Source organism: Callionymus lyra, chromosome 4 (assembly GCF_982586985.1).
Source record: "Callionymus lyra chromosome 4, fCalLyr1.hap1.1, whole genome shotgun sequence".
Lineage (NCBI taxonomy): Eukaryota > Metazoa > Chordata > Actinopteri > Syngnathiformes > Callionymidae > Callionymus > Callionymus lyra.
This window is the reverse complement of record NC_141821.1, coordinates 1,263,821-1,289,254: the sequence shown is the minus strand read 5'-3', so window position 1 is coordinate 1,289,254 and position 25,434 is coordinate 1,263,821. Positions and strand designations below refer to the sequence as shown.

The 25,434-nt window shown below is 44.6% G+C and overlaps 1 protein-coding gene across 1 annotated transcript; it reads right to left on the bottom strand.

Annotated features, from left to right (window-relative positions):
* Nucleotides 1-822: 822 nt before the first annotated feature.
* Nucleotides 823-24,488, bottom strand: LOC148080535 (eukaryotic translation initiation factor 4 gamma 1-like). The gene is made up of 27 exons (XM_087788338.1): nucleotides 24,415-24,488; nucleotides 24,070-24,354; nucleotides 23,234-23,371; nucleotides 22,929-23,165; nucleotides 22,771-22,875; nucleotides 22,328-22,582; nucleotides 21,539-21,635; nucleotides 21,351-21,457; nucleotides 19,708-19,880; nucleotides 19,231-19,356; nucleotides 14,986-15,067; nucleotides 14,831-14,929; nucleotides 14,383-14,502; nucleotides 13,410-13,506; nucleotides 13,266-13,360; nucleotides 13,032-13,204; nucleotides 12,831-12,956; nucleotides 12,692-12,773; nucleotides 12,537-12,635; nucleotides 12,127-12,234; nucleotides 11,832-11,903; nucleotides 3,873-4,211; nucleotides 3,632-3,742; nucleotides 2,334-2,453; nucleotides 2,185-2,266; nucleotides 1,235-1,375; nucleotides 823-1,180 (listed from the first exon to the last, which is right to left on the bottom strand). The coding sequence occupies exons 1-27, from the start codon at nucleotides 24,484-24,486 to the stop codon at nucleotides 993-995; spliced, it is 3,729 nt and encodes a 1,242-aa protein (XP_087644464.1). The 5' UTR covers nucleotides 24,487-24,488; the 3' UTR covers nucleotides 823-992.
* Between the last annotated feature and the right edge of the window lie 946 nt (nucleotides 24,489-25,434).

Sequence of the window (25,434 nt, the reverse complement as noted above, 5' to 3'; positions counted from 1 at the left end):
TCCTCACCAGCATCTCTTGTCAACTTCAGCGGCTCAGTCCGACTACAGTTCTAGAGATGCCGCTCCATGGTTCGGGGTCTCAAGCGCCTGGAAAACACACTGAAGCAGCTTCTTCTCCGGAGGTTTCATCAGCGGAGAGAGAGACGAGTCGCTTCTGTGTGTCCAAGTTGCAACAGTGTGTCGGCGATGGTTGACGAAGATGGACATGTCCTCCCGTGACTGCGACCCACCCCCAGCACGGACTGGTCACACTCCTGCCCTCAGGTCGCAGGTTCAGGAGTGTTGAAGTGCAGAACCGTTCGACTGAAAAACTCTTTCTTTCCAACCGCCATCAGACTCCTCAACAGTTAATCCACGTCTACCTCATGCACTACTTGTACTTTTACTTGTTTTTATGCTGTTATGTTGCTGTGTTTTAGATTTTAGTTCTTTCAATACTGTGCCCTTTTATTGGGGGTACAAAGAAAGAATTTCATGGTATGTAGTACCTATGACAATAAACCCTTGAATCTTGAAAATAGAGACTGTTGGACTTACTGTGTTTCAATGGACGCTGCTTCAATTTTGACTCTGTGATAGAAGTATAAATGTCCATGTGACCAATAAACCGTTGACTCAACTATCGTCTCGTTCCTGCCACAACATTATCTTTCATCACGTGGTATGAATGTCTTGTTTTATTTTATTTTGCGTCAATCTTTTTTTATTTGTTTGTTTTTAAATGATCGTATAAATGTCATTACACAATCCCAACGCCGGAGGTCGCTGTACAACTAATGTGTTATTAGTAATGGCAGACCTCAGGTGACCTCCTGACTAACCTTCTGTGACTTGGTAGAAGAGAATATTTATTAATAATTGCATATAATACAAGTGACCTGGACTCGAACAGGATAAACATCATGAAATGATCATTGAATCTGAAACAAAGGTGATTATTGCACACTCATGGACTCGAACGTTGTGTTCAGGGTCTTCTCTCTGGACTCTCATCACAGGAAGAAGTACTCGATGTTCTCCACGACGTCTCTGAGCCAGGAGAAGAAGGAGGCCACGGACTTCAGCGCCAGCTCTCTGCCCTGCTGCTCGCCGGGGTCCTGGCTGGACTCCCACCGGTAGAAGGCCTCTCTGGAGATCACGTCACAGTCGTGGAGCAGCTCGAAGAACATCTGCAGCAGATCTGAGGAGCGAGGCGTCAGACGGAGGGCTGGACAGGTGGACGTGCGTCACTCACAGCCGGGGTGGTTCATCTCCACCATCAGGGCCTGCAGGGCGAACAGCGTCTGCAGCTGCTTCTCCTCGTCCTCCACGTACGTCTGCAGCAGCTGGGCTCGGTGGTACATCTGCTTCAGGTCCACCCTGTAGACCCGTTCATCTGAGCAGAGAAGTCCACACTGGTTCCATCCTGTTCACTGATGCAACTCACATTGTTACTAGAAGTGACTGAACATGGTTCTTCACCACCTCCTAGTTCTGTTGGTGTTCTTCTTATTTGATGTTCTTCCCACTTGACAGTCGTACACGTATAATAAAACATACGGTAGACATGTTTGAAATAATAACAAATAATGATAAAGAATAATGTAAATTAAACATGCAAGAGCATGCTCAGTGAAGTCTGTGGCCGCCAGGAGGCGCTAGGGAGAAGATTGGAGGGAAGGAAAGAATGGAAATTAATATAATATGATATGATATCAAATAAAAGTGTTGTTTTTTTAACCATAAATGTACAGGTCTGTAAGTGGAGCAACAGTCCTGGAAGATCCTGCATCTATAAAGATTTCATGTGTGTCTCAGATATAAGAAAACAGGTATAGATTTACAGAATATCAGAAAAATATTCAGTATAAATATTGAAAAGTGAGTCAGAGTAAAGAAATACACTCTAAACGTGTCTTTATATATATATTTCAAAGCTCATGGAAGTCAAGGTTTTGTCTCGTCCTGCTTCGTCCTGATCGGCCAGTAAGTCGGTCGTTAAACTGTATTTTTATTGATGTTTAGTTGGTTCAACTCTTCACTAACAATGGCAATCTTTCAGATTCTGAAGTGTTTTCAATGTGTATCTGCTCAGTGTATTGTCAAGAAGTGTGTTTGACGTCCCATGTGACTGGTTTTCAGCCAATGGACCACATGGACTTAGAGACGTACAACAGCGCCTCTGGTGGTCAGACAAGGACTTACAGATGATTGTGGAGCGACAGACGCAGGAGGTCAAGACCCTGACGAACAGAGAGGACGAGATCTGCTGCTCACTGATGTTCTCCTTCACAAGAAGCAAACAATCCAGTTCCTGCACCGACATTGTTCACACGTCATGAAGGGAAACGAACCTCGATCCAGTAGGAGATGGTCTTGTTGTCCGGCTGCTCCTCCAGCACCGTGTTCAGATGCTGGCTCAGGTCCTCGGAGCTCCACTGCTTCTGGGCCTGAAGGAACTCCTCACTGAACTCCTGCGACAGACGCTCACTTTAGAACACCAGCTCCACAGGTGAAGCTTACGATCCAGTTCAAATCAAACAAAAGCTGAAGGATCAGAATCTTCTCAAATTAGCATTAGCATTGTTATGTTGGATTAAAATTATTATACACTATACGTATACGCCATACTTAAATTAATGCTAAAAGATCATCAAAATATAAAGTATAAATTAATCGCTTGATCTAAGAGCTTAAACGTTTGACGACACATTCACATAAACATTCCACTCAGACTGATCCACTGGTTCAAGACAAGCTTGGATCAGAATTAGATACGACACCAGTTATTTAAAACATCTGTTTATCTGCAAATCACACATTAAATCGTAGATCAAAGAAAGAAGACACACCCGGGAAAGGGGGGATAAAAGACGGAAACCCCCGCCTGAGAACAGTTGGATGATTAGATTAGAAGAAAACAAATCAGGATGTCTCTCTACGGGGGATCGGGACACAGGGAACTTGAAAGAACCATTTGGTCGGAAAGGACGACGCCCTGGGCGGGAAATTTGCCTTAAATATAGCAATGTTTCTACAGATCAGGACTTTTTCTCCCGGGACTATTGACCTGTACAGTCGCCGGGAGAAAGTGCGTCCGATCGATCGTAAAGCTTGTATTTTGTTTGACTTGGAGCGGCGATTAAACGAACGTGACACACTCTTGTCCATCTTTCTCCAAGAAGCGAAGTAGGTTTTGGTTCGCTCGGCCAACACGTCCTCTTATGAAGTGGATGTGTTTGAAACTGCAGGTGGTCATGAGTTTCTGAAATGATCCAGTCCTGGTCATAGAAGCTGCTGAAAGATTCTCCACCTCGTAGAAAAATCAAGATCTCTTCAAAGCATGAACCTCGAGCATGAAGTGCAGGATGGTTTTCCTGCGACTCAGACTCTATACTTGGACACAGATGAAGAACATCTCTCAATGTTTCTATTCATCAATCTTCAGCCACAAGTTTGATTCCTTTGGTCTGGATAGAGTCACAGTAAACTCAAGTGGATCATTTTGAAGACAAGAGTATAAATGGGTCAATATAAGCGTAAGAAATGTGTGAGTGACTGAGTAACTTCTCTGATCCCTGAACTCAGATTCCTGTGAGTTTTCCCTCAAAACACATGTTCTTTCTTGGAGACCAAACGGTGAAACACGAACCGTCATATTGTCAGAAGTCCTGTGGTCTGCTGACTCCTCCTGGACCTCAGCGTCTGGCAGCTCAGTCAGCACTTTGGAACTTGACTCTTGTCCGAACTCTAACACCCAAGTCTGAACACAGTCACAGAAACAGATGATTTGTCATTTAAAATGTTGAATATGAAGTTAAGAAAATGTGTTTTCAGCTGAAATAGATCGACATATGTTTGACTGCAGCATCTTAGCTTTAGCGCAAACAAACCTCTGTTTGGTCTGGTGTTAACTCGTCGCTCTCCTCCTTCTTCCTGTCCTCCTGCTCCTCCTGCTCCTCCTGCTCCTCCTGCTCCTCCTGCTCCTCCTGCTCCTCCTGCTCCTCCTGCTCCTCCTGCTCCTCCTGCTCCTCCTGCTCCTCCTGCTCCTCCTGCTCCTCCTGCTCCTCCCTGATCAGCAGGTGCAGGAGTTCTTTTATCTTGTCCCTGTATTCTTGTATCTCGTCACTGACTTCTTGTATCACATCACTGACTTCTTGTATCTCATCACTGACTTCATGTATGACTTCTTGTATCTCATCACTGACTTCTTGTATCTCATCACTGACTTCTTGTATCTCATCACTGACTTCTTGTATCACATCACTGACTTCTTGTATCACATCACTGACTTCTTGTATCTCATCACTGACTTCTTGTATCTCGTCACTGACTTCTTGTATCACATCACTGACTTCTTGTATCTCATCACTGACTTCATGTATGACTTCTTGTATCTCATCACTGACTTCTTGTATCTCGTCACTGACTTCTTGTATCTCGTCACTGACTTCATGTATGACTTCTTGTATCTCGACACTGACTTCTTGTATCTCGACACTGACTTCTTGTATCACATCACTGACTTCTTGTATCTCGTCACTGACTTCTTGTATCTCGTCACTGACTTCTTGTATCACATCACTGACTCCTTGTATCTCGTCACTGACTTCTTGTATCACATCACTGACTTCTTGTATCACATCACTGACTTCTTGTATCTCATCACTGACTTCATGTATCACATCACTGACTTCTTGTATCTCGTCACTGACTTCTTGTATCTCATCACTGACTTCATGTATGACTTCTTGTATCTCATCACTGACTTCTTGTATCTCGTCACTGACTTCTTGTATCACATCACTGACTTCTTGTATCTCATCACTGACTTCATGTATGACTTCTTGTATCTCATCACTGACTTCTTGTATCTCGTCACTGACTTCTTGTATCACATCACTGACTTCTTGTATCTCATCACTGACTTCATGTATGACTTCTTGTATCTCATCACTGACTTCTTGTATCTCGTCACTGACTTCATGTATGACTTCTTGTATCTCGACACTGACTTCTTGTATCTCGACACTGACTTCTTGTATCTCGTCACTGACTTCTTGTATCTCGTCACTGACTTCTTGTATCACATCACTGACTCCTTGTATCTCGTCACTGACTTCTTGTATCACATCACTGACTTCTTGTATCTCGTCTCTGACTTCTTGTATCTCATCACTGACTTCTTGTATGACTTCTTGTATCTGGTCACTGACTTCTTGTATCTGGTCACTGACTTGTATCTCATCACTGACTTCTTGTATGACTTCTTGTATCTCGTCACTGACTTCTTGTATCTCGTCACTGACTTCATGTATGACTTCTTGTATCTCGACACTGACTTCTTGTATCTCGACACTGACTTCTTGTATCTCGTCACTGACTTCTTGTATCTCGTCACTGACTTCTTGTATCACATCACTGACTTCTTGTATCTCGTCACTGACTTCTTGTATCACATCACTGACTTCTTGTATCTCGTCTCTGACTTCTTGTATCTCATCACTGACTTCTTGTATGACTTCTTGTATCTGGTCACTGACTTCTTGTATCTGGTCACTGACTTGTATCTCATCACTGACTTCTTGTATGACTTCTTGTATCTCGTCACTGACTTCTTGTATCTCGTCACTGACTTCTTGTATCTCATCACTGACTTCTTGTACGACTTCTTGTATCTCGTCACTGACTTCTTGTATCACATCACTGACTTCTTGTATCACATCACTGACTTCTTGTATCTCGTCACTGACTTCTTGTATCTCGTCACAGACTTCTTGTATCACATCACTGACTTCATGTATGACTTCTTGTATCTCGACACTGACTTCTTGTATCTCGACACTGACTTCTTGTATCTCGTCACTGACTTCTTGTATCTCGTCACTGACTTCTTGTATCACATCACTGACTTCTTGTATCTCGTCACTGACTTCTTGTATCACATCACTGACTTCTTGTATCTCGTCTCTGACTTCTTGTATCTCATCACTGACTTCTTGTATGACTTCTTGTATCTGGTCACTGACTTCTTGTATCTGGTCACTGACTTGTATCTCATCACTGACTTCTTGTATGACTTCTTGTATCTCGTCACTGACTTCTTGTATCACATCACTGACTCCTTGTATCTCGTCACTGACTTCTTGTATCACATCACTGACTTCTTGTATCTCGTCTCTGACTTCTTGTATCACATCACTGACTTCTTGTATCTGGTCACTGACTTCTTGTATCTGGTCACTGACTTGTATCTCATCACTGACTTCTTGTATGACTTCTTGTATCTCGTCACTGACTTCTTGTATCTCGTCACTGACTTCATGTATGACTTCTTGTATCTCGACACTGACTTCTTGTATCTCGACACTGACTTCTTGTATCTCGTCACTGACTTCTTGTATCTCGTCACTGACTTCTTGTATCACATCACTGACTTCTTGTATCTCGTCACTGACTTCTTGTATCACATCACTGACTTCTTGTATCTCGTCTCTGACTTCTTGTATCTCATCACTGACTTCTTGTATGACTTCTTGTATCTGGTCACTGACTTCTTGTATCTGGTCACTGACTTGTATCTCATCACTGACTTCTTGTATGACTTCTTGTATCTCGTCACTGACTTCTTGTATCTCGTCACTGACTTCTTGTATCTCATCACTGACTTCTTGTACGACTTCTTGTATCTCGTCACTGACTTCTTGTATCACATCACTGACTTCTTGTATCACATCACTGACTTCTTGTATCTCGTCACTGACTTCTTGTATCTCGTCACAGACTTCTTGTATCACATCACTGACTTCATGTATGACTTCTTGTATCTCGACACTGACTTCTTGTATCTCGACACTGACTTCTTGTATCTCGTCACTGACTTCTTGTATCTCGTCACTGACTTCTTGTATCACATCACTGACTTCTTGTATCTCGTCACTGACTTCTTGTATCACATCACTGACTTCTTGTATCTCGTCTCTGACTTCTTGTATCTCATCACTGACTTCTTGTATGACTTCTTGTATCTGGTCACTGACTTCTTGTATCTGGTCACTGACTTGTATCTCATCACTGACTTCTTGTATGACTTCTTGTATCTCGTCACTGACTTCTTGTATCTCGTCACTGACTTCTTGTATCTCATCACTGACTTCTTGTACGACTTCTTGTATCTCGTCACTGACTTCTTGTATCACATCACTGACTTCTTGTATCACATCACTGACTTCTTGTATCTCGTCACTGACTTCTTGTATCTCGTCACAGACTTCTTGTATCTCGTCACTGACTTCTTGTATCACATCACTGACTTCTTGTATCACATCACTGACTTCTTGTATTTCGTCACTGACTTCTTGTATCTCGTCACAGACTTCTTGTATCTCGTCACTGACTTCTTGTATCACATCACTGACTTCTTGTATCTCGTCACTGACTTCTTGTATCACATCACTGACTTCTTGTATCACATCACTGACTTCTTGTATCTCGTCACTGACTTCTTGTATCTCGTCACTGACTTCTTGTATCTCGTCACTGACTTCTTGTATCTCGTCACTGACTTCATGTATCTCGTCACTGACTTCTTGTATCTCATCACTGACTTCTTGTATCACATCACTGACTTCTTGTATCTGGTCACTGACTTCTTGTATCTCGTCACTGACTTCTTGTATCTCGTCACTGACTTCTTGTATGACTTCTTGTATCTGGTCACTGACTTCTTGTATCTCGTCACTGACTTCTTGTATCTCATCACTGACTTCTTGTATGACTTCTTGTATCTCGTCACTGACTTCTTGTATCACATCACTGACTTCTTGTATCTCGTCACTGACTTCTTGTATCTCGTCACTGACTTCTTGTATCTCATCACTGACTTCTTGTATGACTTCTTGTATCTGGTCACTGACTTCTTGTATCTCGTCACTGACTTCTTGTATCTGGTCACTGACTTCTTGTATCTCATTACTGACTTCTTGTATGACTTCTTGTATCTCGTCACTGACTTCTTGTATCTCGTCACTGACTTCTTGTATCTCATCACTGACTTCTTGTATGACTTCTTGTATCTCATCACTGACTTCTTGTATGACTTCTTGTATCTCGTCACTGACTTCTTGTATCACATCACTGACTTCTTGTATCTCGTCACTGACTTCTTGTATCACATCACTGACTTCTTGTATCTCGTCACTGACTTCTTGTATCTCATCACTGACTTCTTGTATCACATCACTGACTTCTTGTATCTCGTCACTGACTTCTTGTATCTCGTCACTGACTTCTTGTAGTTCGTCACTGACTTCTTGTAGTTCGTCACTGACTTCTTGTATCTCATCACTGACTTCTTGTATGACTTCTTGTATCTCGTCACTGACTTCTTGTAGTTCGTCACTGACTTCTTGTATCTCATCACTGACTTCTTGTATGACTTCTTGTATCTCGTCACTGACTTCTTGTATCTCGTCACTGACTTCTTGTATCTCATCACTGACTTCTTGTATGACTTCTTGTATCTCGTCACTGACTTCTTGTATCACATCACTGACTTCTTGTATCTCGTCACTGACTTCTTGTATCTCGTCACTGACTTCTTGTATCTCGTCACTGACTTCTTGTATCTCGTAACTGACTTCTTGTATCTCGTCACTGACTTCTTGTATCACATCACTGACTTCTTGTATCTCATCACTGACTTCTTGTATCTGGTCACTGACTTCTTGTATCTTGTCACTGACTTCTTGTATCTCATCACTGACTTCTTGTATCTCGTCACTGACTTCTTGTATCTCGTCACTGACTTCTTGTATCACATCACTGACTTCTTGTATCTCATCACTGACTTCATGTTTCTCGTCACTGACTTCTTGTATCTCATCACTGACTTCTTGTATGACTTCTTGTATCTCGTCACTGACTTCTTGTATCTCGTCACTGACTTCTTGTATCTCATCACTGACTTCTTGTATCTCGTCACTGACTTCTTGTATGACTTCTTGTATCTCGTCACTGACTTCTTGTATCTCGTCACTGACTTCTTGTATCACATCACTGACTTCTTGTATCTCGTCACTGACTTCTTGTATCACTTCACTGACTTCTTGTATCTCGTCACTGACTTCTTTTATCACATCACTGACTTCTTGTATCTCGTCACTGACTTCTTGTATCTCGTCACTGACTTCTTGTATCACATCACTGACTTCTTGTATCTCATCACTGACTTCATGTATCTCGTCACTGACTTCTTGTATCTCATCACTGACTTCTTGTAGTTCTTCTCTGACTTCTTGTAGTTTGTCACTGACTTCTTGTATCACGTCACTGACTTCTTGTATCTCGTCACTGACTTCTTGTTGTTCGTCACTGACTTCTTGCAGTTCTTCACTGACTTCTTGTATCTCGTCACTGACTTCTTGTATCTCATCACTGACTTCTTGTATCTCGTCACTGACTTCTTGTAGTTCATCACTGACTTCTTGTATCTCGTCACTGACTTCTTGTATCTCGTCACTGACTTCTTGTAGTTCGTCACTGACTTCTTGTAGTTCATCACTGACTTCTTGTATCTCGTCACTGACTTCTTGTATGACTTCTTGTATCTCATCACTGACTTCTTGTATCTCTTCACTCACTTCTTGTATCTCATCACTGACTTCTTGTATCTCGTCACTGACTTCTTGTATCTCGTCACTGACTTCTTGTAGTTCATCACTGACTTCTTGTATCTCGTCACTGACTTCTTGTATCTCATCACTGACTTCTTGTATGACTTCTTGTATCTCGTCATTGACTTCTTGTATCTCTTCACTCACTTCTTGTATCTCATCACTGACTTCTTGTATGACTTCTTGTATCTCGTCACTGACTTCTTGTATCTCGTCACTGACTTCTTGTAGTTCGTCACTGATTTCTTGTATCTCGTCACTGTGTTCTTGTATCTCGTCACTGACTTCTTGTATGACTTCTTGTATCTCGTCACTGACTTCTTGTATCTCGTCACTGACTTCTTGTATCTCATCACTGACTTCTTGTATGACTTCTTGTATCTCGTCACTGACTTCTTGTATCTCGTCACTGACTTCTTGTAGTTCATCACTGACTTCTTTTATCTCGTCACTGACTTCTTGTATCTGGTCACAGACTTCTTGTATCTGGTCACTGACTTCTTGTATCACGTCACCGACTTCTTGGAGTTTGTCACTGACTTCTTGTATCTCGTCACTGACTTCTTGTATCTCGTCACTGACTTCTTGTAGTTCATCACTGACTTCTTCTATTTCATCACTGACTTCTTGTATCTGATCACTGACTTCTTGTATCACGTCACTGAGTTCTCGAAGTTTTTCACTGACTTCTTGTAGTTCGTCACTGACTTCTTGTACCACGTCACTGAGTTCTGGTATTTCGCCACTGACTTCTTGTATCTCGTCACTGAGTTCTGGTATTTCGTCACTGACTTCTTGTATCACGTCACTGAGGTCTCTAAGTTTGTCACTGACTTCTTGTATCTGGTCACTGACTTCTTGTATCTCGTCACTGACTTCTGGTATGTCGTCACTGACTTCTGGTATTTCGCCACTGACTTCTTGTATCTCAACATTGACTTCTTGTATCTCCTCACTGACTTCTTGTATCACGTCACTGAGTTCTTGTATCACGTCAATGAGTTCTCGAAGTTTGTCACTGACTTCTTGTATCTGGTCACTGACTTCTTGTATCTCGTCACTGACTTCTTGTATCTCGTCACTGACTTCTGGTAGTTCGCCACTGACTTCTTGTATCTCCTCACTGACTTCTTGTATCTGGTCACGGACTTCTTGTATCTGGTCACTGACTTCTTGTATCTGGTCACTGACTTCTTGTATCTGGTCACTGACTTCTTGTATCTCGTCACTGACTTCTTGTATCTCGTCACTGACTTCTTGTATCTCGTCACTGACTTCTGGTATCTCGTCACTGACTTCTTGTATCTCGTCACTGACTTCTTGTATCTCGTCACTGACTTCTGGTATCTCGTCACTGACTTCTTGTATCTCGTCACTGAATTCTTGTAGTTCGTCACTGACTTCTTGTATCTCGTCACTGACTTCTTGTATCTCGTCACTGACTTCTTGTATCTCGTCACTGACTTCTTGTATCTCGTCACTGACTTCTTGTAGTTCGTCACTGACTTCTTGTATCTCGTCACTGACTTCTTGTATCTCGTCACTGACTTCTTGTATCTCGTCACTGACTTCTTGTAGTTCGTCATTGACTTCTTGCATCTCATCACTGACTTCTTGTATCTCGTCACTGACTTCTTGTATCTCGTTACTGATTTCTTGTATCTCGTCACTGTGTTCTTGTATCTCGTCACTGACTTCTTGGATTTCGTCATTGACTTCTTGTATCACGTCACTGACTTCTTGTATCTCAACATTGACTTCTTGTATCTCGTCACTGACTTCTTGTATCACATCACTGACTTCTTGTATCTCGTCACTGACTTCTTTTATCACGTCACTGACTTCTTGTATCTCGTCACTGACTTCTTGTATCTCGTCACTGACTTCTTGTATCTCAACATTGACTTCTTGTATCTTGTCACTGACTTCTTGTATCTCATCACTGACTTCTTGTATCTCGTCACTGACTTCTTGTATTTCGTCACTGACTTCTTGTATCTCGTCACTGACTTCTTGTATCTCGTCACTGACTTCTTGTGTCTCAACATTGACTTCTTGTATCTTGTCACTGACTTCTTGTATCTCAACATTGACTTCTTGTATCTTGTCACTGACTTCTTGTATCTCAACATTGACTTCTTGTATCTTGTCACTGACTTCTTGTATCTCAACATTGACTTCTTGTATCTTGTCACTGACTTCTTGTATCTCAACATTGACTTCTTGTATCTTGTCACTGACTTCTTCAACCTATACGGAAACACAACAGGAATCTTGAAAACATGATAACATTAAGTGTTTGATCATCTTTCCTGTGTTATCTAAGGATAATATTTCAGATTTGCCTTCAATAGTCATTGCTGTTTGTAGAGTGCTTTGACCTACCAACCTTTCCAGGTTTAACTCTTGTTGACTAGTGGTTTGACCGGGAAAGTTACAGATCAACTCTACCGACGTTAAGAAATGAACAAACCTCATTGGACGTCAGGTCATCGTTGTCCTGGATCCTCTTTGGTTCTTCTCCGGGGCTCAACACCTCTGTTGCATCTTCTAACTGCTCAGCAAGTGTGAAGTGAAGGTCCTTTCCATAAAAAAACACAACAAGTCTTTGGTACAAACACTCTAGAACCCACACCAAGCAAAACCCTGAATTGATTCTTGTCCTGCCTGGAAGAGCTCAACCCTTGCGGAGCCGGAGAGTTTATCAAAGCTCGTTGTGTACGACAGATGAACACTGCACACACTCACATGCCCTGGATCAAGATCTACAAAGACCTCCGAGAGGTCAGGAGAACCTCAAGAGCTTGTGTCCAGAAGTTTTGAGTCGATTATTTCTTAAAAACACGTCACACCAACACTTATTTTCTGGGTTTATTTCCGCACCTTCTCCCTGACGAATACGTCCACGTCGGTTCCCTCAGGTAGGAAGTCCTTCCACTGCAGCTCCGCCTCCCTCCACATGGCACCAGCCTCTTTGGGACCCTGACCAGAAGACTTGTTTACCGACACTCTCAGAGAAGCTGGTCATGACCACCCACCAGAGCTCCACACAGCAGCCTCAGGATCTCCACCACCAGCTCCTTGGTTCTGCCCGGACAGACTGAAGACTTGGAGATCTCCCTGGAGACAGAAGAAAGTGTCATGAATGAGTCTTGGTGTGTTTGAGGATGAACTCACCCCAACAGAGTCTTCATGTGGATTCCTCGGTGGGTGATGATGGGAGCGATCTGCTCGGCCAGGTACAGCCAGATGCGAGGGATGTCGATCTCTAGGTCCCCTGACATCTCCAGGATCTTACGAAGCCTGTGAAGAAGCATGAGATGCTCAAACCTTCATCTGGACTGAAGAGCTCAGGAACACCTCCTGCTCCGCACTGACCCCATTAAATACTGCTCCGGGGCGATGACGCCGTCGTGGATGAGCTGGTGCAGGAGGAGGCCGAAGCGCTCTCTGGCGACCGAGTTCTGGTCCAGTGTAGACCCGAGTCCAGTTTGAACGAAGACAGAGAGCAAATTGCTTCTGCTCAGTTCTTCGACGCAGAGCAGCGCCTCCTGCTGGCCCGGCAGACGTGAGAGGAACCTCAACAGTGTAGCAGTGTGTAGCAGTGTGTACCTGTGTGTCGTTGATAGTGAGGTACTCCTCGATGATGGCTCTGGACTTCTTCTCCACCTCTTCTGCCGGAGCAGGCCGAGCGTCGCCTGCAGGGGCTTCAAGTGTGAGTGAGTCCAGTTTACAAACACTGGAAAAGAAACAAACCTTGTTCTCGTTCGTCATCACATCCTTCACTCGTGGGAGTCAACGGGTTCTGGTCTCCTCCCGGGTCGAGTGGAGAGTGAACCGGTTCAAGAGAAGTCTTGAAGAAAATAAATATGTTGACATGATTCATCAGTCGTTTGAATTATGGTTTATTCAAACGACTGGAGGTGCAGTGTTGGAGTGCAGTGAGAGTATCTGGATGTTCTATGTTAGTCTTTGTATCTTTGTCTTTGTTGTTTTTCTTTGACCTATGTTCTTTATCTTTATCTTTAGACTTAGATTGTGTAATTGTGTTCTTTCTCTTTATGTTCTTCTTCTTATTATTTTATTTTTTATGTATTATTTTTTATTGTTTATGAAAAATTGCTGGCTGTTGGAAAAAAACAATTTCCCGAAGGAGACCTCCTGAGGGATCAATAAAGTTTTACCTTACCTTACCTTACCTTACCTTTTATTATCTTTATTTTTTGTACCAAACTTTGTTTTTGTTTTTTGTGCACATTTTTTCTGCTTTTCTGGATAAATCTGTGTTTTTTTCTAATATTTGGGTCTTTTACGTGTTTTCTTCTCCAATGTTTGGGTTAATTTTGTGCAATTTTTTTCAGTAGCTCATTGAAACCATCATGTTTCTTGTGCATCTCCCCATCTTGGTCTCTTCACGGCTCTCACTTCGCTTCTTTACAACATTTCAAACGCCAAATAGGCTGTTTTGATTGACACACTACTGATCCAATCAAATCTCTTAGTGCTCAATCAATGGGTGGAGCTTACGACAAAGTAGGCGTCCCATTGGTTGATGTTGTAACTTGTGGTCCAATCAGCTGGAGCTTCATTAATATGTTATTTGTTATTAATACAGTTGTTATAGTAACACAAACAAACATGTGTCATGTGACTGATGAACTGATGACACATCTTTGATGTCTGAGGTTAATGTGTTCTTGGAAAAGAAAGCCAAGATAAAAACTCGAACCTCAGACTGGTCAACATTCTTCTTCTCCTCCGTGTCCTGGACGATCTTTCTCTTCTGGTCTTCACTGCTCAACACTTTAGTGGTTCCTTGTAACTGGTCGTGAAGCGTGAACTGCAGGTTCTGGACACAAAAGTCACACAAACTAATGTCCAGCTGTTCACTCAACAAAGTGTTGCATCTTGAACTTATAAGATGATTATTACTAACTGTTCAGAGATTGTGTTGTTTATCATATATTTATTGATTAATATATCGTTTTATCACTGTTGTGTGCATTTTAATAATAATGCTTTTCCTGTTGTTAATGTTCATTTATTGAGCTCTATTTTTATTTTGTTTATTTGTTTATAGCTGAGGTTCTTGCACAACAAACTCAATTGTTGTAAATCAACTCAAAAATGAGCTTTTTTTCCTCCACACGAACATCACAGATACAAAGGTTCCGCACCTTCTCCCTGACGAACACGTCCACGTCGGTTCCCTCAGATATGAAGTCCTTCCACTGCAGCTCCGCCTCCCTCCACATGGCACCAGCCTCTTTGGGACCCTGACCAGAAGACTTGTTTACCGACACTCTCAGAGAAGCTGGTCATGACCACCCACCAGAGCTCCACACAGCAGCCTCAGGATCTCCACCACCAGCTCCTCGGTTCTGCCCGGACAGACTGAAGACTTGGAGATCTCCCTGGAGACAGAAGAAGAACTTGGGTCAGATCTCTGAGAAGATCAATCTGAAGTACGTCTGGTTCTCCACCTCCATCTAAGAGGTTATGTTGGTCTGTAGGTCGACAACAAAGAAACATAAAAACAGATGTTGAAAGGATTTGATCAGGAATTGTTGCAACTGTAGCAAAGTTCCTGGATCTGAAGACAACACAACTGTTCTTCCCATTAAGAGACTTCTCAGAAACCAGCTTGAGAGAAACTGCTACAGCCTCACAGAGAAAAGAATGTGGGTTTAAATCCAGCTTTAGTTCCATTAGGTTTAGTTTCTGGGGCCAGAACACTTTAAATGTAAGACAAATAAAATGTTACAGAACTTTTACCACTTTTGTTTTGAACTAGAAAAATCAAAGTGTGTAGCGGCGTCTCAAAGTGTAGCGGCGTCTCAAAGTGTAGCGGCGTCTCAAAGTGTAGCGGCGTCCCAAAGTGTAGCTGTGTCCCAAAGTGAAGCGGTGTCCCAAAGTGAAGCGGTGTCCCAAAGTGAAGCGGTGTCCCAAAGTGTAGCTGTGTCCCAAAGTGAAGCGGTGTCCCAAAGTGTAGCGGTGTCCCAAAGTGAAGCGGTGTCCCAAAGTGTAGCGGCGTCCCAAAGTGTAGCGACGTCTCAAAGTGTAGTGGTGTCTCAAAGTGTAGTGGTGTCTCAAAGTGTAGCGGTGTCTCAAAGTGTAGCGGCGTCTCAAAGTGTAGCGATGTCTCAAAGTTTAGCGGTGTCTCAAAGTGTAGCGGTGTCTCAAAGTGTAGCGGCGTCTCAAAGTGTAGCGGCGTCTCAAAGTGTAGCGGTGTCTCAAAGTGTAGTGGTGTCTCAAAGTGAAGCGGTGTCTCAAAGTGTAGCGGTGTCTCAAAGTGTAGCGGCGTCTCAAAGTGTAGCGACGTCTCAAAGTGTAGCGGTGTCTCAAAGTGTAGCGGTGTCTCAAAGTGTAGTGGTGTCTCAAAGTGTAGTGGTGTCTCAAAGTGTAGCGGTGTCTCAAAGTGTAGTGGTGTCTCAAAGTGTACCGGTGTCTCAAAGTGTACCGGTGTCTCAAAGTGTAGTGGTGTCTCAAAGTGTAGCGGTGTCTCAAAGTGTAGCGGTGTCTCAAAGTGTAGCGGCGTCTCAAAGTGTAGCGGCGTCTCAAAGTGTAGCGGTGTCTCAAAGTGTAGCGGTGTCTCAAAGTGTAGCGGTGTCTCAAAGTGTAGCGGTGTCTCAAAGTGTAGCGGTGTCCCAAAGTGTAGCGGTGTCCCAAAGTGTAGCGGTGTCTCAAAGTGTAGTGGTGTCTCAAAGTGTAGCGGTGTCCCAAAGTGTAGTGGTGTCTCAAAGTGTAGCGGTGTCTCAAAGTGTAGCGGTGTCTCAAAGTGTAGCGGCGTCTCAAAGTGTAGCGGCGTCTCAAAGTGTAGCGGTGTCTCAAAGTGTAGTGGTGTCTCAAAGTGTAGCGGTGTCTCAAAGTGTAGCGGCGTCTCAAAGTGTAGCGGCGTCTCAAAGTGTAGCGGTGTCTCAAAGTGTAGCGGTGTCTCAAAGTGTAGCGGTGTCTCAAAGTGTAGCGGCGTCTCAAAGTGTAGCGGCGTCTCAAAGTGTAGCGGCGTCTCAAAGTGTAGCGGTGTCTCAAAGTGTAGCGGTGTCTCAAAGTGTAGCGGTGTCTCAAAGTGTAGCGGCGTCTCAAAGTGTAGTGGCGTCTCAAAGTGTAGTGGCGTCTCAAAGTGTAGCGGCGTCTCAAAGTGTAGCGGTGTCTCAAAGTGTAGCGGTGTCTCAAAGTGTAGCGGTGTCTCAAAGTGAAGCGGTGTCTCAAAGTGTAGCGGTGTCTCAAAGTGTAGCGGTGTCTCAAAGTGAAGCGGTGTCTCAAAGTGTACCGGTGTCTCAAAGTGTAGCGGTGTCTCAAAGTGTAGCGGTGTCTCAAAGTGTAGCGGTGTCTCAAAGTGTAGCGGTGTCTCAAAGTGAAGCGGCGTCTCAAAGTGAAGCGGCGTCTCAAAGTGTAGCGGTGTCTCAAAGTGTAGCGGTGTCTCAAAGTGTAGCGGTGTCTCAAAGTGTAGCGGTGTCTCAAAGTGTACCGGTGTCTCAAAGTGTAGCGGTGTCTCAAAGTGTAGCGGTGTCTCAAAGTGTAGCGGTGTCTCAAAGTGTAGCGGCGTCTCAAAGTGTAGCGGTGTCTCAAAGTGTAGCGGCGTCTCAAAGTGTACCGGTGTCTCAAAGTGTACCGGTGTCTCAAAGTGTAGCGGTGTCTCAAAGTGTAGCGGTGTCTCAAAGTGTAGCGGTGTCTCAAAGTGTAGCGGTGTCTCAAAGTGTAGCGGTGTCTCAAAGTGTAGAGGCGTCTCAAAGTGTAGAGGTGTCTCAAAGTGTAGCGGTGTCTCAAAGTGTAGCGGTGTCTCAAAGTGTAGCGGCGTCTCAAAGTGTAGCGGTGTCTCAAAGTGTAGCGGCGTCTCAAAGTGTACCGGTGTCTCAAAGTGTACCGGTGTCTCAAAGTGTAGCGGTGTCTCAAAGTGTAGCGGTGTCTCAAAGTGTACCGGTGTCTCAAAGTGTAGCGGTGTCTCAAAGTGAAGCGGTGTCTCAAAGTGAAGCGGCGTCTCAAAGTGTAGCGGTGTCTCAAAGTGTAGCGGTGTCTCAAAGTGTAGCGGTGTCTCAAAGTGTAGCGGTGTCTCAAAGTGTAGAGGCGTCTCAAAGTGTAGAGGTGTCTCAAAGTGTAGCGGTGTCTCAAAGTGTAGCGGTGTCTCAAAGTGTAGCGGCGTCTCAAAGTGTAGCGGCGTCTCAAAGTGTAGCGGTGTCTCAAAGTGTAGCGGCGTCTCAAAGTGTAGCGGTGTCTCAAAGTGTAGCGCCGTCTCAAAGTGTAGCGGCGTCTCAAAGTGTAGCGGTGTCTCAAAGTGTAGCGCCGTCTCAAAGTGTAGCGGTGTCTCAAAGTGTAGTGGTGTCTCAAAGTGTAGCGGTGTCTCAAAGTGTAGCGGTGTCTCAAAGTGTAGTGGTGTCTCAAAGTGTAGCGGTGTCTCAAAGTGTAGCTGCGTCTCAAAGTGTAGCGGCGTCTCAAAGTGTAGCGGCGTCTCAAAGTGTAGCTGCGTCTCAAAGTGTAGCGGCGTCTCAAAGTGTAGCGGTGTCTCAAAGTGTAGCGGCGTCTCAAAGTGTAGCGGCGTCTCAAAGTGTAGCGGCGTCTCAAAGTGTAGCGGCGTCTCAAAGTGTAGCGGCGTCTCAAAGTGTAGCGGCGTCTCAAAGTGTAGCAGCGTCTCAAAGTGTAGCGGCGTCTCAAAGTGTAGCGGCGTCTCAAAGTGTAGCGGCGTCTCAAAGTGTAGCGGCGTCTCAAAGTGTAGTGGTGTCTCAAAGTGTAGTGGTGTCACAAAGTGTAGTGGTGTCTCAAAGTGTAGTGGTGTCTCAAAGTGTAGTGGTGTCTCAAAGTGTAGCGGTGTCTCAAAGTGTAGCTGTGTCTCAAAGTGTAGCGGCGTCTCAAAGTGTAGCGGCGTCTCAAAGTGTAGCGGCGTCTCAAAGTGTAGCGGTGTCTCAAAGTGTAGCGGTGTCTCAAAGTGTAGCGGCGTCTCAAAGTGTAGTGGTGTCTCAAAGTGTAGCGGCGTCTCAAAGTGTAGCGGCGTCTCAAAGTGTAGAGGCGTCTCAAAGTGTAGCGGTGTCTCAAAGTGTAGCGGTGTCTCAAAGTGTAGCGGTGTCTCAAAGTGTAGCGGCGTCTCAAAGTGTAGCGGCGTCTCAAAGTGTAGTGGTGTCTCAAAGTGTAGCGGCGTCTCAAAGTGTAGTGGTGTCTCAAAGTGTAGTGGTGTCTCAAAGTGTAGCGGTGTCTCAAAGTGTAGCGGTGTCTCAAAGTGTAGCGGCGTCTCAAAGTGTAGCGGCGTCTCAAAGTGTAGCGGCGTCTCAAAGTGTAGCGGCGTCTCAAAGTGTAGCGGTGTCTCAAAGTGTAGTGGTGTCTCAAAGTGTAGTGGTGTCTCAAAGTGTAGTGGTGTCTCAAAGTGTAGCTGTGTCTCAAAGTGTAGTGGTGTCTCAAAGTGTAGTGGTGTCTCAAAGTGTAGTGGTGTCTCAAAGTGTAGTGGTGTCTCAAAGTGTAGTGGTGTCTCAAAGTGTAGTGGTGTCTCAAAGTGTAGCGGCGTCTCAAAGTGTAGTGGTGTCTCAAAGTGTAGTGGTGTCTCAAAATGCCTTAAAGTGTCCCTGAGCACCACCAGCGTTGTGAGACTCACTCCAGCAGAGCCTTCATGGAAACTCCTCCTTCCACCAGGATGGGAACGATCTGCTCGGCCAGGTACAGCCAGATGCGAGGAATTTCTATTTCCATGTCTTTCGACATCTCCAGGACTTCACGAAGTCTGTGAGGAAACAGAAGGAAAGAGAAAGAAGTTACTCCCATCTTACTCGCATCATCATGAAGTGCTTCGAACGGCGGGTCCTGCGACACACAAAGTCTGAGCTCTCGCCCTGGACCCCTTCCAGTTTGCATATGGGTCTAACCGCTCGACTGATGACGCCACCTCTGCTCCACTCATCCCTCACCTGGAGCCTCAAGACTCGAATGTTGTTCATCGACTTCAGCTCAGCATTCAACTAACAATTCAAATGTTCTATTCAAATGATATTGATATTCTTTATGGCAACAGTCTCTCTACAAACGTGGCCCCTGAGGAAACTTCTCAGACGAGGTTCACTCGTTCATTACTGACCCCTTGAAATATTGCTGCGTCCTCAGGATGTCGTCAGTGATGAGCTGGTTCAGGAACAAACCCATGAGCTCCCGGGCGACAGTGTTCTGGTCCAGTGTGGACTCCAGGCCTGTTCTGACCAAGATGGAGAGCAGGTTCCTGCTGTGGAGCTCTTGAACGCACAGTAGCGCCTCCTGTTGGACGGAGGCGAGAGTGAGGAGATGAAGAGCAGGTGTGGTGATGCAGGTGTGATGCAGGTGTGAAGCAGGTGTGATGCAGGTGTGATGTAGGTGTGATGCAGGTGTGATGTAGGTGTGAAGCAGGTGTGATGTAGGTGTGATGTAGGTGTGATGCAGGTGTGATGCAGGTGTGATGTAGGTGTGAAGCAGGTGTGATGCAGGTGTGATGTAGGTGTGATGTATGTGTGATGCAGGTGTGATGCAGGTGTGATGCAGGTGTGATGCAGGTGTGATGTAGGTGTGATGTAGGTGTGATGCAGGTGTGATGCAGGTGTGAAGCAGGTGTGAAGCAGGTGTGATGCAGGTGTGAAGCAGGTGTGAAGCAGGTGTGATGCAGGTGTGATGCAGGTGTGATGCAGGTGTGATGCAGGTGTGATGCAGGTGTTGATACAGGTGTGATGCAGGTGTGATGCAGGTGTGATGTAGGTGTGAAGCAGGTGTGATGCAGGTGTGATGCAGGTGTGAAGCAGGTGTGATGCAGGTGTGATGCAGGTGTGATGCAGGTGTGATGCAGGTGTTGATACAGGTGTGATGCAGGTGTGATGCAGGTGTGATGCAGGTGTTGATACAGGTGTGGTGCAGGTGTGATGCAGGTGTTGATACAGGTGTGAAGCAGGTGTGATGCAGGTGTGAAGCAGGTGTGAAGCAGGTGTGATGCAGGTGTGATGTAGGTGTGAAGCAGGTGTGATGCAGGTGTGATGCAGGTGTGAAGCAGGTGTGATGCAGGTGTGATGCAGGTGTGATGCAGGTGTGATGCAGGTGTTGATACAGGTGTGATGCAGGTGTGATGCAGGTGTGATGCAGGTGTGATGCAGGTGTGATGCAGGTGTGATGCAGGTGTTGATACAGGTGTGATGCAGGTGTGATGCAGGTGTGATGCAGGTGTGAAGCAGGTGTGATGCAGGTGTTGATACAGGTGTGATGCAGGTGTGATACAGGTGTGATGCAGGTGTGATGCAGGTGTGATGCAGGTGTGAAGCAGGTGTGATGCAGGTGTGATGCAGGTGTGGTGCAGGTGTGATGCAGGTGTTGATACAGGTGTGAAGCAGGTGTGATGCAGGTGTGAAGCAGGTGTGATGCAGGTGTGATGCAGGTGTTGATACAGGTGTGGTGCAGGTGTGATGCAGGTGTTGATACAGGTGTGATGCAGGTGTGATGCAGGTGTTGATACAGGTGTGATGCAGGTGTGATGCAGGTGTGATGCAGGTGTGATGTAGGTGTGATGCAGGTGTGATGCAGGTGTTGATACAGGTGTGATGCAGCTGTGATGCAGGTGTGATGCAGGTGTGAAGCAGGTGTGATGCAGGTGTGATGCAGGTGTGATGTAGGTGTGATGCAGGTGTGAAGCAGGTGTGATGCAGGTGTGATGCAGGTGTGATGTAGGTGTGATGCAGGTGTGATGCAGGTGTTGATACAGGTGTGAACCTCCATGTCGTTGATGTTGAGGTACTCCTGGATGATGGCCGTGGACTTCTTCTCCACCTCTTCTCTGGTCAGAGGTCGTGTCGCGGCGGCAGCAGCTTGAGGAGTCACTGCTGTCAGCGACACGTCAAGGGTGTTCATGTGTTCAATCATTTAGGTTCAACACCTGTAAAGGTCAAAGGTCCACCTACATTTTTCCGGTCTGTAGCCGCAGCCTCGTCTCCACAGAAGTAACAAAGCGTTTCCTCCTCCGGGCGCCAGTGCTTGAGCAGTCATGTCTAGAACAGTCTGAACACATCACAGTTTGAGACGCACACAGTAGCCACACCTGTCAATCAAGCTTGAAGAGCACTGAGACACCAATGGTGCTCCTGAGATGTTCATCCTACGCCTCAACTATGAGACGTCATTGTCTGATTCTTCAAGAAAGGTATTTGGTGAATAACCAAAGTTCATCACAAAACAAATTGAAAACGACATCCATGCATCCTCTAGAGCACTGAGAGTTCGGGGCTGTCGCTGGGCAACACAGACTTTCAACTCCCTCCAAAGATGTTCTACAGGCTTCATCTCATATGCCCTTGATGGGCTGATGGAAGGAATTGCAAAGAAATTCTTGAGAAATCAGACAATGATTTAGTTACCTATGATGAACATCACAGGCCTCCATCTCTTCAAGAGGACCATTGGTGACTGACTTAATAACTGCTGTATCTCTGCCAGGAGATCATGACATGTTCATGATGAGGAACTTACTGCATCTTGGAGAACATTCACTACATGAGAGTACCAGAGTTGATACTAGTTGATGTTTGATTAGTCCTTAGTAGAAGAAGAAGAAGTAGAAGAAGAAGAAGAATAAGAAGAAGAAGAAGAAGAAGAAGAAGAAGAAGAAGAAGAAGAAGAAGAAGAAGAAGAAGAAGAAGAAGAAGAAGAAGACGCAGACCAAGAAGACCAAGAAGACCAGGATCAGGTCTCACCCGGAGGTTCTTCAGGCGGGTCCAGTCCACGGGCCAGTGTGAGCAGAAGCCGTCACTGTATTGTCCCATCATGCCGCAGTGGCCAGTGGCTCTCCTGCCTGTGTCGGGCCTGTGTCTGGAGGAGGTCGTGGACTCCTGTAGCAGCAGAACCTCCTGGACCTTCATCTGTTCCTGGTGCTGCTCCAGCTTCACGTCCTTGTGGACCTGGTCGATGGTTCGAGGCCCCTGGTCCTCCCTCCTGGGCACCCACTTGTTCTGAGAGGAGAACATGAGTCAAACCCTGGCAGGAGCCGGGGTCTCAGAACAAGTCAATGTTTAAACATTTGGTGTGACTTTGTTTAGATTGATGTGACCTTGACCTTGTGTTTTTTATTTAAACGGTTCTATCCTCGTTTCAAACCTTCTTTGAACGACCTTCAAGTGAAGCCACAGATGTTCGGTACCTTGCGTAGATCCATGATGTCCTGCAGCATGAAGCGGATCCTGGCAGATGTTTTCTTCTCCTTCACGACCTTGAAGATGCTCCTGAAGTATCCGTCCATGACGGTCTGGAGATGAAGGCGGCGTCAGAGCGTTGCTGGAGGAGGCGGCGCTCTCGTACCTTGTTGTCGCTGACGTCGAGGATCTTGCCGATGGTGGACACCAGCTTGCAGAGACACTCCAGAGACTCCTCGTCCGGGTTCTTGAGCAGCCTGGAGATGCAGTTGTGGACGATGGAGCTCTTGATGATGTCGATCTTGAAGAGCTCGCCCACGAACTTGATGTTCCCCACCGAACGCTTCCTGGCTCGGTACCGAACCTCCTCCAGCTCCCCCGCCAGTGGCTGCCTCTGCTGCGCCTGGTTCATCACCTCAAGGTCACAACCCTACGCTCACACCCAGAGGTCGTCCAAGGTCAGAGCCTCACCTCTTTGACCTGCTCCAGCTGCTGCTTCAGCAGGTTCTTGTCATTGTTGTCCCTCTCGAACTCCACCTGGCACTGCTGCAGGAGGAACCTGCGGAAGGTCACGCTCTCGCCAGGCTGGTTGTTGCTCTGGACCCTGATCTGAGGAGAGAAGATTAACTTGTCTCTCCAGCCAACGATGATGATGATGATGATGATGATGATGATGATGATGATGATGATGATGATGATGATGATGATGATGATGATGATGAAGATGAAGATGATGATGATGAAGATGAAGATGAAGATGATGAAGATGAAGATGAAGATGAAGATGAAGATGAAGATGATGATGAAGATGAAGATGAAGATAATGAAGATGATGAAGATGAAGATGAAGATGATGAAGATGATGAAGATGAAGATGATGATGAAGATGATGAAGATGATGATGATGATGAAGATGAAGATGATGAAGATGATGATGAGTATGATGATGATGAAGATGATGAAGATGAAGATGAAGATGAAGATGAAAATGATGAAGATGATGATGAAGATGAAGATGATGAAGATGATGAAGATGAAGATGAAGATGAAAATGATGAAGATGATGATGAAGATGATGATGATGAAGATGAAGATGAAGATGAAGATGAAGATGAAGATGATGAAGATGATGAAGATGATGATGAAGATGAAGATGAAGATGAAGATGAAGATGATGATGAAGATGAAGATGATGAAGATGATGAAGATGAAGATGAAGATGAAGATGAAGATGAAGATGAAGATGAAGATGATGATGATGAAGATGAAGATGATGAAGATGATGATGAAGATAATGGATCACTCACTGAGATGAGTTGTTGGCACATCTTGGCGTAGACGACGGAGAAGTTGGGTTCAGTCACAGCCTTGTCGTGCAGCAGTCGAATGAATCCTCTGAGCTTCTCCTCCGTGTCCAGCGTCAGCTGCTCCACCTTCTTCATGAGCGCACTGAACTTCTCCGGCGTCATCTTGTTCAAGATGCTCCTCGTCTGCTTCAGCAGCTTCTTCAGCTGCTCGTCTTCTGCGGCCGCACCTCTCCAGGACTTCAGCGACGGCCTCCAGGCGTTCTCCGCCTGCCGCAGCTGCACGTCCTGTCAAGGGTCACCAGGTCAAGGGTCATCAGGTCAAGGGTCACAGCTCCCTCAACTCACCTTGGACCTCCAGCCATCGTCCACTCCAGCTCTGCACGGACCTGCACTGGTCCTGGACGCCTGGTGCATCATGTGTTGTGAGGCTGAGCAGAGCAAGAACACCGGCTCGTTAGAGGACACCCTGGACAGCAGGACAGCCTTAACATTGTACAGCTACTATGGACACAAGGGAGAGGACACCCTGGAAAGGGCACCTGTAAACAGACGACCACTCACTCACACCCGCAGACAGTTAATTCAATTCAATTCAATTTTATTTCAGGTGTCTTATCATAACTAAGTTATCTCAAGACACTATACACTTGAAGTACGACTAGAGTGGATTAAAGAAAAACAGATCAGGCAGAAACCTCGAGCGGAACCAGACTCATTGTTGACGGCCTGCCTCTTTGACCGGCTTAGAGTTAAGAGAAGAAGTTTATATTTGTTCATTATTTAAATGTTGTTTGTAAACATCAACATTATTATTTAAACTACAATCGTGACAGTAATCATTTGTATATTATTTAAATGTTGTTTGTAAACATCAACATTATTATTTAAACTACAATCGTGACAGTAATCATTTGTATATTATTTAAATGTTGTTTGTAAACATCAACATTATTATTTAAACTACAATCGTGACAGTAATCATTTGTATATTATTTAAATGTTGTTTGTAAACATCAACATTATTATTTAAACTACAATCGTGACAATAATCATTTGTATATTATTTAAATGTTGTTTGTTAACATCAACATTATTATTTAAACTACAATAGTGACAATAATCATTTGTATATTATTTAAATGTTGTTTGTTAACATCAACATTATTATTTAAACTACAATAGTGACAATAATCATTTGTATATTATTTAAATGTTGTTTGTTAACATCAACATTATTATTTAAACTACAATAGTGACAATAATCATTTGTATATTATTTAAATGTTGTTTGTTAACATCAACATTATTATTTAAACTACAATCGTGACAATAATCATTTGTATATTATTTAAATGTTGTTTGTTA

Coding starts and splice junctions, on each gene's coding strand:
- LOC148080535 (XM_087788338.1), bottom strand. CDS start 24,486: ATGATGCACCAGGCGTCCAGGACCAGTGCAGGTCCGTGCAGAGCTGGA. Junction 21,458..21,538: donor CGGCTACAGACCGGAAAAAT/GTAGGTGGACCT, acceptor CGCTGACAGCAG/TGACTCCTCAAGCTGCTGCC. Junction 13,507..14,382: donor AGAATGTTGACCAGTCTGAG/GTTCGAGTTTTT, acceptor ATTTTCTTCAAG/ACTTCTCTTGAACCGGTTCA.